Below are 13,087 nucleotides of genomic sequence, written 5' to 3' on the forward strand. Positions count from 1 at the left end.
GTCATGATTGGTAATCCCAGTTTCTATACTGACATTACTGATAAGGTCTGGCCTATTTGTAGCTACAAGGTCTGAGATATTTCCATTGCATGCGGGCTGCCGAGCTATCTGCTCAAGGTAACTTTCAGAAAATGGGTTCAAAAGTATTTCGCATGACTGCCTGAAGCCCCTGCAATGAATCCATAGCCATCTGAGTCTATACTCTGTAGGTTAAGGTCGCCGCCAACTAGTACTGCATGAGCTGGGTATTTAAGCATTATTGATTGTAGACTTACTTTGAATGATTCTGGAATGGTCACAGCAGAACTGGGTGGCTGGAAAAACATAACTTGGCTTCATCTACACTTGTCATAAGCAACCCGATAACTTTACTGTCACACTCAACTTGGGCCTCAATAGAGACAATATTTTTGTTAGTTGCAATGAACACTCTCCTCTGTCGGCCTCTAATCTATCTTACCAATATACATTCCACGAGTCACTAAATATCTCAGAGCTTTCCACTTTGGGTTTCCGCCAGCTCTCAGTACCAAGAATAATTTGCATGCGAGAACTTTGCTGGAGAGCAGTAAATGCAGGAACTTCATCACGAAAACTTTGACAGTTTACGAATAAAATTATGACAATTGAAAGGTCTTTATTCTGAATGTGTTGACTCCCCTTGCTGCTTATCGACCGGTGAGCGATCATCAGAGCACCCCGAACTACCGCGTAGTCTAAAAAACTCTCATGTGTGCTCGAAAAGTACTCTTCTGCCCGAGTGGCTGCTTCTCCCAATTCAATTTCTTGCACCCGTGACCTATTAAACTGATAGTTGGATAATATTCACTCCTGACTCCACATGCCTTCTTTGGAATAGGAATTATTAAATTCTTCCTGAAGTCTCATGGTATTTCACTTGTCTCATATCTTGTAAAACGGGTGGAATGGTTTTGCCACAGTTGGGACTCCCAAGGATCTCAATAATTCTGATGAAATGTTGTCTACTCCAACTTGTGACTTTCAGTGCTGTATCAAATTATTCTCACAGTATCACATCCCCTTTGTCACCTTTATTTCTTCTTACCTTTGTATAACATTGCCTTAAAGTTCATTTCCCTTGTATAGACCTCCTATCAGCTTTCACTACTTCACTCAGTACTGGTTTGCCACGTGAGCTCTCAGTAATCTTACAGCTCCTTCTCTTTTCTCCAGGGGCATCTTAATTTTCCTGCAGGTACCATCTTTCACCTAGTTATGTATGTTTCTACAGCCTTGTATTTGTACCCTTTTCTGCGTAGCTATTTTCTGCTTTATCTCAATCTCATGTTTCAGAAGTGTTCATCTCATTTCTCTGCTTCATTTACTGTATTTTTATATTTTCTCCTTTCATCAATGGAATGTAATACCTTGTGTTGTACAAAGCTTTTTACTTTCCCTCAGTCACTTGCTCCTCTGCTGCTTTTATTAAGTAGTTTGATGTGGATAAAGTAAGTGATCCAGTAATTGGCTCAGAACCTGACAGAGCATGTTGTAATTAAAGCTCAAATAAATAAACTAGAATGGATGAGACAGAGCTACTGCATATCAGTAGGCCCATTTCCTAATCCTCACCAGTCCTTTTCCTTGAGCCCTCTTCCTTCCCATTCAACCCTTCTGTCAGAAGAAGGAGCCACCAGCTCTGAAAGCTCACAAATTTCAATACCTTAAAGAAGTTACTAGACCCAATGTCTAGTTGCTCATATTAATAATGCAACACAGGAAGGTGAGCTACATCAAAGACTGTGGCTGGTGCATTGGCCAGCCTCTTTGTGGTTTCCTACACTCATTTAGGCAAATATTGCACTGGCTCCCAATTTCCAGCTCAGGGAGGGAAAAAAAAAAAAAACTGCACAAATAGTTGAAACCAGCTAACCCCCAATTCATCAAAGAATCTGACTCACAAGTATAAAACAACTTCTAATACCTAATTACTTTACAAATGAGTCAATGTGCATTTGACATTAATCATGCGAGCGAGGAAAAGTTGTGAAAAAGTTTGAAATTATGTTTAAAATTTGTCATCAGTCGTCAAGTGCTCATTATCGAAAACTGGACGAGTGTCATTTGGGTAATTTGCACTCCATTTTAGGTGAATGCTAGTTCTTCACAGATCTCTCTGTTTATGAAACTATTATCTCCTGAACTGCATAAGTTGAAGTACAGCAGAAAGACACAGACACACTTTCAAAAAGAATGTTACTGATATGTTATACATTTACAGACCTTCCACCAGTGTGTAAAAGTACTGCCTTTAGTTAAATACTAGTAAACCTGCCACCTGTGATTCTTTAATAAATCAATCTAACATGTATAAAACGTTGTACCTCCCATGCTGTGTGTCATAAAATGAAATAATTTTGTACGTTCATTAGAGGTACATGTGGATACCATCTGCTGGATGCGTTGTGAGTAGAAAAGAAGTAATAAACTGTCTTGCCAATGCTGAAGTTTTACTGCAAGAACAGGGAAAATTCAGTAAGTGATAAGCTTTTTTGCCTTTCGTGATTTTGTGTCGTGTGTTAGTGAAAACAATTTTGTAATGGTTCGAAATTATTTGTGGAGTTTGTAGGAAGTGACTAAATGCTTCCATTCTTGGTGTCAACCCTTTAACATAAGATTGTACCTCTTACAGATTAGATTATGACAGGATTTTAAGTTTTAAAATCAGTCTATAATTATACAAAATAATGAAAATCAATTTTTTGTTAACTCTGGGAGCCATTAGGTAGACGACCTGCAACTGGGGCCATGTGACCGTATCCCGTGTTAGCTGTTTAGTAACACAGAAACAATCATACACAGAGCAAAGGTTACAAAATTCACAGAAAGGTGCGTACACAACTTTCCTTCCTCAGGTAACTGGTGACTGCAGTGAAAGGAAGGGCATCCAGCTGCAAATTTAAATAAAGTAAGCTAGCCACATTTTGAATACAGTGGACTGGGTACTACAGTGGCCATCACGGAAATAGTCACCTTGAGGCCATCTCACCTTACAGCATTGCTAATTAATGACAATTTAAAACGATAGTAAAATTCCTAAAAAATATTAGACATCTCTAATTTTTAATTTAGAGTATGATGGAGTACTTCCCAAAAGAAAATTCTTGCCACTTGCTACAAAAAAAATTAGAAACTAACATTACAAGAAATTTTGAAAACAAAAAACAGAACCACTGACATATTTGGACTGTAAAAGATACACGAACATTCTGAGTGTGTGATACATATTTTATCACAGAAACATATGAGAATTCCAAGACAAAAAATAAAGTACCGTAAGTGGTGTGAACTGTTCAACCAATGTAACAAAAAAATGCTGCTGCAGATGAATTTGCACTCTGTTGCATCTTGTAAAATCTTCCAGTGAGAAAGTTATTAAGAAAACTATAAAATTAATTTGAGCAACATCTGAGAAATAATCACTGTTTTATGTTACTTATGAAATCATTTCATTTGCAAAAGACAATGTGTGCAGCTTGCCTTATGACAACTGATAATATCCCCTACCTCTGGAAATTCTTTCATCTGTAGCTCTTCCTGATGCATCATCACTGCACCCACTCCCCAAATTGCTGATAATACACTATACAGGTACTTTCAAGCCAATATTTCTATTAAATTCGAACAAAATATATTTGTTCAAATGAATTTGTGACATCCACATTTTATCAAAGTACACCACGAGACCATTGTTCTCGGCATGAAATAAGTGCACTGCACACAACACTTCTTTCTTCCTGCTGCAATGTCTCTGCATTCCATTCAAAATTTTCATCGATCATTGCAGTTTATGAATAAAAACTAGGTAAGCAGAGAAGACAAAGAACAGAGGTCTCTGAGCCAGATTACTTTATTTTTTTCATCGAGATCACTGTATCTTTTTCTAGCTGTTTGATACTATCTTCAGTCTTAGAATCTAAGTACAGGTCTACACACTAACTTTGTCAGAATCGTCCAATTTCATAGATTTTTGTTTTCATTTACATCCCTTTCTTGGAGAATTGAAACATGTGCTCATATCTAGAGATTTTGCCGATGTTACTGCACTGTTAATACAGAATGCAGTCGATTCCAAAATACCAAAATGTTTTGGTGTCATTAAATGAACTTTCACGAAATTTATAACCTTCTCAGTTTTATAATTGTTGGTCAAGCCAGTGAAAAACTTCAATGTATTCAATACAACAATATACAACTGTTTCTGACCATATGTCACTAAACAACTAAATCCTTGTTTCTGACCATATGTCACTAAACAACTAAATCCTTGCTCTGACCACGAGTTCCACATTTCATAAATACTCTGTTTAGAATCCTGTACAGCTTTGACCCTAAAAATGTGCAGCATTCTGTGTAGAGATAAGAGGCAGAGGTAGAAGCAGTCTTCCAAACAGAAACATCCTTAAGAAAATTATTCATAGAACACTGAATCACCTTGTGAATCACAGTTGTGATTCATCTTAGTCAGGATGTGTACAAATTTCATTTGTTTCAAGAAAGTTTAAAACCACTCACGGTGCAGTGCAGCACTTAGGTCTGTCATCAGTTATGGGACATGGAAGCTGCACTGGATTCTATCCTCTAAACCTGGGCACAGAAATTCAGCTCTATTCCAACAGTATGATGAAACAGTCCACTGAAAGTGCCCATGTTCCACTATATGCTCTGCAAATCACAACGTGAACAGAGCTGTCAGTGTGAAAGGGCATACCGAAACATCCAAAGATAGTAGCCTCAATAAAGCTCAGCTGTATCAAAGTATGCACTTATTCAATTTAATGGTTCATAATCCTTAGCTGTTATGCATCCTTAGAGTAGGAATAAGATCAACAGAAACCATGATATTGTTACCCAAACAGTAACACAGACACCAACAAATATAATGACAGAATGTACTGATCCTCACAAGCTGCTTTGGAATTCCACATGTATTCGAGATAAAAAAGGCGAAGTTCGCCTGACCACACCACTTCCTTATACACATCATTGTCGAACGCACTTGATAACATTACTATTGACCTACGGCACGTGTGTGTGTGTGTGTGTGTGTGTGTGTGTGTGTGGGTGTGTGTGTGTAGGGAGGTGGGGGAGTACAGTGGAGTTTTGACATTTCATTTCACACACTAACAAATCATTACCAGAGGTTAAAAGCAGCTATAAGTCACAGAACAAAATCAACAGGATGACTGGCAATCTAAGTCTGAACCTGTGGCATGTATCTACGAAGCCACTGAGCCACACATTGCTCTTTAAACACCTTGTTATTCTCAATGAACTGACTGAACAATCTGGCATCATTTAATTTCCATGCTGTCTTCCAGAATATTACTGATTATATTAATCTGAGAATCATCTGTATCTCTAGGTGTTGGAAGCAAATGCAGATTAACTGTTAAAGTGTTGCATATTAAAGTCCTTCAATAGAGAACCCAGTTGCACTACATGGCACACAGTGAATAGAATTACCTTTGGTGGAGAGAGAGCTACATTTATGTGGTTCAATGTGAAATACAAGCTGTTGGCAGAGGAGGGGGGGGGGGGGGGGGCAGGAATGTGAGGGGGGGGGAGATGTGAGGGGAGATGGGTACCTAAATGGATAATAATTTAGCAAACTGAATTTTGATCACAACACATCTACATTTCCTAAATCCTTGATGTAGAAGAAAACTGTAGATGTTATTACACAATCAAAGGCAGACTAGGAAGATCTTTCATCTTCTGAAAGTATATCTCACAAAGGTACCATGTTAATATTAGCCGATCATTCAAATAAACCTAGTGATAAATTTACGCAGGTCCACCACAGACAACTAAACAATGACTGAAAACAGAACAACGTGCACAGTGCTGTATCTAAGAAGATCATCGAAGACTAAAACCGTATTTCCAAAAGCACATTATTATGAAGGAAATACAAGGAACAGTTTTCAAATGCTGCCACATGTACTGTGCAAATAATCAAGGATTTAAAACATGTCCCCTAAACCAAACTTTCTGAGTGACCTCCCAATATCCTTATCTCCACCCCATATGCACTTTCGTCATTTTTTCCCCCACCCTGTTGGGGAAAGGCCAAAAGTTATTTGTTATATTAATGGAGTGCTACACATGAAGGAACAGAAATACAGGGTGACCATAAAATAATATCCCAGTTACAATGATATAACGTAACAGTTTAATTTAGACCATTTATAGCATATCTTACACCAAACTGAAGGTAGACCAACCCAGCTTTTCTTACTAAGTTAATACGTGCACCTTTAGTTGCACAGCACATATAGAACCTAAAATCCAATTCTTCCCACACTTTACAACAGAGGAGTAACAGAAGCAATAGCATCTTTGGTTCTGTGCCTCTATTCTGGCACATCATTGTGTAGTGGTAGAACGTGGATGCAATTTTTTATAAAACCCAAAACCAAAAATTACATGGCATGTGATCAGGTGAATTTGGAAGCCAGTGGAGAAGAGTGCTGTCATACTGACCATTATGACTAGTTCAGTGGTCAAGGACGTGGACATTCAACCGAACCATCCTACTAAAATTCAAGGTAATGTTTACAAACTGAACATACTGCCTTTCATAAAAAATTACGTACAGGGATTTCATAGAAATAGCACACACTCATTTAGCAGAGCTTAAAGTTACTTCATTTGTACTGTAATTCACGTAAAGATTTTTTCCAACCTCTTTTTCTTTTCATCAGCTGAGGATATAACACATAACTGCTTTGTTACTAATGTATACAACACTGGCATGAACATCTAACATGAAATGCAGTGTTGACTTAGGGGTCGTCACCATTTCACAACTGCTGTGTCGACACTGAAAAATGTGGCTAGGTCTTCCATGCTTCGTGATTGATGCATGTGTGATGGACTTCAGGCAAGCATCATCCTTGGCCCAGCCTACCCCCACTCATCATATTGCTATATTAGTCAGTCTTGGAAATTGCTAAAATACCATTTTAATCTAAATTCATTTTGTTCATCAAGCAGGCACAGTGGTTCTCTTTTGCTGTGAATAAAGATCTCGAATTAATTTTCCTGGGTATAGGCTATTTTATGTTTATCAGTATTCACAAGGTTACCGAGGGCACTCTTCTTCCAACTGTGTGTCTGCTCACTAAATCCAACTGCCAAGTTCAATGACTACAGAGATAGAAAGAAACTGGTCATGACATGACAAATCCAGCTATTCGAGAACTAAGAGCACAAATTAAGCTATATAAAGATCATCTGCTGATCAGGCCAATAGATAATATCTAATTCCCTAATTATAAAATTAATATGGAATGTAATAAGATATTTAAAGCATTTTATACTTTTGGAAGATCATTTGATGGGAAAAACAGTTACAATTTTGCAGACTTTGTAAAAGATACTGGGACTCCGAAAGGTGCTACTCTTGCCTCAATTGATACAGTAAACTTGCATAGAAACATACTAATCAGGAAAAGGCAGGATGTTGTATAGAAAAATTTCCTCACACATAGGAACATTAGTTACACCGAGTGTGCTGAGCTCATGCAACTTTTAGAATGAGCTCTGTCTTAACTATTTTAAATTTCATGACAAATTGTATAATCAGCAAGATGGGTTAGCCACAGAAAACAGTTGAGCAGAAACTTTGTCTGATATCTGTATTAACGAACTAGATGACAGCGTTTTAGGATCAGATCCAGACATATTTGACAAAATTATCTACTGCAGAAGATACTGTTGACATCTTTCTGCTCTATAATGGTGTTAAGGATGTCATTTGTAGAACAGCCAAAAAGATGAGCGAAATGCATTTAAAAATCAAATTTGTTGAAGAGCTCGAGAAAGAGAATAGCATCAACTTTCTTAATCTAAAAGCAGCCAATACAGATGTCAAACATTTATTTTGAGTGTTCAGAAAACTGACAAACACAGATGCAATTATAAATGCCGCCTCCAGCCACCCAAATACACTCAAAATTGACGAAATCAAGAAAGAACTTGGCATAAACACTCAAGGGGTGAGGGCCACATATAAAGTGAATGAAGCGAAGATGATGTTCAATTAGGTTAAAGAAAAAAAGAAAACTAATGACACTAAAAAGAGCACCTGTGATAATACATACATAACAAACATAATAAATTCATGGATTTGGGTGGTTTTTTATATAAAAAAAATAAATAAAAAAACTGGAAGAAGAAATCTACAATAGCATGGATTACAGGAGTAAGAAAAGATCTTGAAAGGAACAACATCAAAGAATCAGAAATAGCAGAAAGAAACCGTTTTAAAAACAAAATACTAAATTTGGAAGGCTTTCAAAGCAGAAGAAATAAAAAATAGGGAACAACATGGACAGAAGAAAGGAAGAGACTTCATGGGGAGAAAATGAGGGAATACTAAAAAAAATAGGAAACAACAATAAAGGAAGAAGAGGAATTGAAGTTGTTAACGTGATCCTAGTTGGTCAATACGATTCTTTTTTTAAAAAAAAAAAAAAAAAAAACCACACACACCTGCGAAGATGGCACACTAAATGTATTAGAAGAAACAGATCTTTACTCATGGCAAAAGAGAGCCACAGTGTGTGCTTAACAAACAAAATGATTCTGGTGCTTTGATGTATTCCAAGACATACTAGTGTAGAAGCGTTGTGAGTGGGCTGGGCTGGGCTGAGGATGGTGCTTGTCCAAAGTCCATCATGTGTGCCCTGGTCGCAGGCTGCGGCAGATATTGCCACATTTTGCAATGTCACCAATACAAGTAAACACAACAGCTGTGAGAGAGCAACAAAACCTAAGTCGGCACTGCTTTCTGTGTTAAGATGTTAATGCTTGTGCTATATAATTTATTAGTAAAGTCATTATGTTTTATATTTTCGGATTATGAAAAATGAAATAGGGCACAATACAGCTACAAAAATTACAGTACGATGAAGTTACATTGAGCTCTGCAAAATGACTCCCTGCTAATTCTATGAAATGACTGTGTGCTATTTTTTATCAAATGATAGTGACGAATTGGAACTGTCCTACTAAAAATCTCAGTAACATCTACAGATGGAACATACTAAGTACATTATTTTTTGAAATTACTGTATACTTAATTTTGAGTTTTAGCTGACAAGTCCATCTGCATTTAGCAAGAAAAATAATGGCCACAGATAGTTGTACGAGGTCCTTCTTACTAAACAGCACTAGAAACGGTACGAGTGGAAGATGAATTAATGAGATATCGAGTACCAAGGTTTTAAATATGGTATGTTGGTCTTGTTCTAAACAATGCACTATTGTATTTGTGGTAGAAATATTACTTCTCATTTGTTGTGTTTATCTGACAGAGTCTGATGATGTCAAAATTCATCAAGATGTATATTAAAAAAAAATTACAGTGATCAAGGCTGACAATTATAATGAGTAGTGGTAATGGTGGCATAATTGTTTGAATTACTCTTTAAGTGTGACCTTGAACCGACACTCTACAATGGTTATAGCTCATACTATTAAAATTTATAACTGTGACATTCTTTTATGAACACTCTGCAGATAACATCTTACTTCAAGTACAGTAAGATACGAAAATGAAAAATGTTACAGCATAGGTACACACAGCGTGTCAAAGCCACTGAAAAAAGATGGGAAGAAAAATAATCACTTTCTTTCTCATAAAGTTAAGTGAACAGCAGAATCATAAAGAGATCTTAATACTTGACAGAACTAACCTTCGTCACGCTCCTCTATCAATCTGCTGCTACTTCTCTCCGAGCCTTGTTCTCCTGCTGCAGATGTCGAAGGAGTGGAGGGTGTAGATATGCCCGAATTCAGTTCAGGAGATGAGGCAGCATTAATTGCCAAAGTCGGCCCGATACTCGACACCGAGGAGATGCCACTGTCCCCTTCTGCAGGTATTTCAGAGTTAGTACATAAGTGTTGTTTCTTGTGATGCCGCACAGGCCCCTGGATAACAGGTGAAGCACGTTTGTTACTGTGATACTGGCTGTTCACATTGCTCGATTTTAAAAAACTCTCCTCAGTTTCAGACAGAGGCTTTGTCGATCCCTCAACTACTTCAGTTTTCACTTCCACAGTGGAAGCAACATTCTGTATTATCGCTGTATTCGACTGTGCTGTACTAGAGTGAGGCACTCTCATCTTCTTCGCCTCATCAGAACTTAAGGTTGTTACATACCTCGGATCACTAATCCTCTGCTCTTCCAACTCATTCTCCTGTTCGTATTCGTGTTCAGGTTTCAATGCGTCTACTCGTTGAACTTGCTGCCTGTTTTCATACATCATACAATCCGATCTTTTAGCGGAATCCTCCACCTCTATCTTGACACTCAAGGAATCCGGACGTCGCACGTGTTCGGGTGTAGCAGTTTCTCTGTCGCCAAGTATCCTTGCACGTAGTGTGGCTGCCAGGCCCTCGACAGGAGCAAATGAGCCATCGTCGACACTCCCAGAATAGTGCGGTTTTGGCGTAGCTGCCTCTTCAGACTGCACTGACACAGGTGGCTTGTGGTCTTGTTGAGCCAGTGCTGCACTCACAATGATGGGCGGTTTCGTGTCACTGAAGTATGACTCGTGGTACGGTTTAATGTCAGCTCTAGGTAGCTGGACCGGGGAGAAGCTAGCTTCAGTGCAAGATGTGGCGTACCGACATGAAGCAGAAGACACAGTGTGAGGAGCAGATCTCTGGGGATAACCAGATGATGGCAGTGGATAGAGGACAGTCGTTCTTGGAGAAAAGCTACGGGGCACTACGGATGTCGGTTGCGGTGCATAGCCACTATTCACACGGTCATATGCGACGTGAGCCAGTGTCGCGAGGCCGTGGTGAGGGTGTCGATTTAAGGGTGACTTTGGTCTGTGCTGAGGGTATGCCAGACCCTCCAAGGACGGCGCCCGTTGCTGCAGATTACCCACAGGTGTTGGCGGATTTCCAGGAACGATAATACCACCTTCGGCACTGCTAGGTCTCGATATGGGTGAATAGACTGGCGTGCGCCGAGGGGGTGATACGCTTCCGGAGCTGTTGGCACATGTGCTAATTCTGTCGTCATCTCTTCTAGCAACATTTTCTTCCACGACACGTGTCACTCTCACATTCACTCTCTCCGGCCTCGGTATATTCTGATTCACCACCGTTGCAGAAGACACAGTGCCGACGACCATAGAGCTCATGTCTACAGCGGCATTTATAATGCTCTGGTTAGATATTTCTAACGTCCTTTCAATTTCGCCATTAACGAGGTCACCGATGGTTCTGGTGGCTACAAACCCTTTCTCACCACTTCCCAGGGACTGTATCTGTTGAGCAGAAGCGGCAGCTAGCTTCTCCTGGGACAAATGTCGCCGCAGTGCCAGTTTTGCAGGAGACACCTGGGTGTAGTCGGGCTGCTGGAGAGCAGCGACGTTTCTCGGATGAGCACCGCCTGGGTTACCACACTTTTCTCGAGACTCCCTACGGAACTGTCTCTCCCCTTCGTAGCTACCTTTTTTGAAATCACGGTTAACCTTTCCGGTCTCACTATTCACGATACCGCAAGCGAGTGCCTGCGAGCTCGTGTTTCCACTCGTACAGAAACTTCCACTTGTGCCAAACGTATTCGCGACTGTATTTGTCACGTTAGTTATATGCGAGTAACCACTCGGAGGTGGAGGAGCAGGTACTTGCAGGTTGTGGGAAGTTTGCTGCTGTCTATTTTGCTGGTCCTCATTCAGAACACTGGTGATGATACTCTTCAGCCTGTCTTCAAAATTTGCGACCCTCGGGGGCTCCTGCCCTCGGCCGCCAGAAACTCCTGTCGGCTCGGGACGACTCTGAGGCCTCGGTTGCTTAGCCGGCTTCGTGTCTGTCGGCACCGCACAGCTGCGCTGCTGTCCTCTAGAGGTCGCCACCTGGGATTCGTGTTTAGAATAGCCATGAGTGCCACCATATTCTCTGAACCTGTTTACGGCACGAGTTAAATCGCCATTTGAAGTTCCTGTTTCTGGTTGGGGTAAGGAGGGAATGTGACTTCCGTTAAATTTCGGCACTTCTCTGATCTTTCCAGCCTCTATCTGCCTTCCAGTTTCCAAAATCTTCTGAGCCAGTATCTCTGGGTTATTTTCTTCAATCTTTCCGATATCTGGAACATCTGGCCAATCTTGAGAGCGGGAACGATTCTCTCTCGACTTTCTCTGAGCTTTTGCCACAGGAGAATGACCGTGGTGAGCAGACAAGCCGGCCGTCGCTTGCAGCGAGTGGCGGGGTGAAGCAGTGCCATCTGCCACAGGGCTCGCACCATCATACACACCTGTACCGTTTTGAATTCTCGATCCTGATGAGAACTGACTCAGCTGAGGTTTCCTGTCTTCACTCACTTTTTGAAGAGCTGTCAGTTCCGTTTCTAATCTCGATACTTTTGTGCGTAGCTTCTTCCTGTGTGTCAGTGTTGCGGAAATTTCCTTTAATATATAGTCCTGTGTTAATACAGATATATCTATACTTCCTTGATTAGCACCATTTATTATTCCAGCTTTACGATACTTTTCCAGTATTTCTTGCTGTCTCATGCTCATGTACTTTGCTTGGTCTTGTTCCAATGACGAAACCTGAAAAAGATGCAATTTTCAACAAAATAAAACTACAGTCACTAAATACATACAGGAAGATTCAGTTCAAAGACATTGCTCTCTATGGTATCACAAACTATACAAAAATGGTTGCAGTAGTAAATATACTGTAAACAGACAGAAGGCCAACTGGAATTCTCTTCATCAAACTAGTGCACGTTTTTTTCCAAGACTGATAAAAAATAATAATACGTAATTTTCTAAACACTTGTTAGTACTGTAAAAAATGAAATTCTTCCATGTGTGTCTATCATCATAACACAGGGAATTTGTAATCTTTGTTCTTTCATCCTGTACCTTAAGGACGACTTCACTGCCTTCAAAATCTGCTGATCAAAATGTCAATATTGCTTCTGTTGTTTACCAATACGTAAAATAAATATACTAGTCATCTAAACCTTAAATTTTCATTTAGCAAAAAGAAGAAAAATTAGGTTTGACATGCCACTGACGACAATGTTATCAG

The 13,087-nt window shown here is 39.6% G+C and overlaps 1 protein-coding gene across 3 annotated transcripts in view; it reads right to left on the reverse strand.

Moving 5' to 3' along the window:
• Positions 1 to 13,087, reverse strand: part of LOC124614067 (histone-lysine N-methyltransferase, H3 lysine-79 specific) — a 205,570-nt gene that overhangs the window by 37,084 nt on the left and 155,399 nt on the right. For all 3 annotated transcript variants that reach the window (XR_006979690.1, XM_047142901.1, XM_047142903.1), the window contains one exon: positions 9,726 to 12,600. Coding sequence is in view for 2 of the 3 variants with exons in the window: in XM_047142901.1 (XP_046998857.1) it covers positions 9,726 to 12,600 (2,875 nt within the window). In the remaining variant the exon portion in view is untranslated. The remainder of the gene's footprint in view (positions 1 to 9,725; positions 12,601 to 13,087) is intronic.

This window comes from Schistocerca americana, chromosome 4, assembly GCF_021461395.2.
Source record: "Schistocerca americana isolate TAMUIC-IGC-003095 chromosome 4, iqSchAmer2.1, whole genome shotgun sequence".
NCBI classification, from domain to species: domain Eukaryota; kingdom Metazoa; phylum Arthropoda; class Insecta; order Orthoptera; family Acrididae; genus Schistocerca; species Schistocerca americana.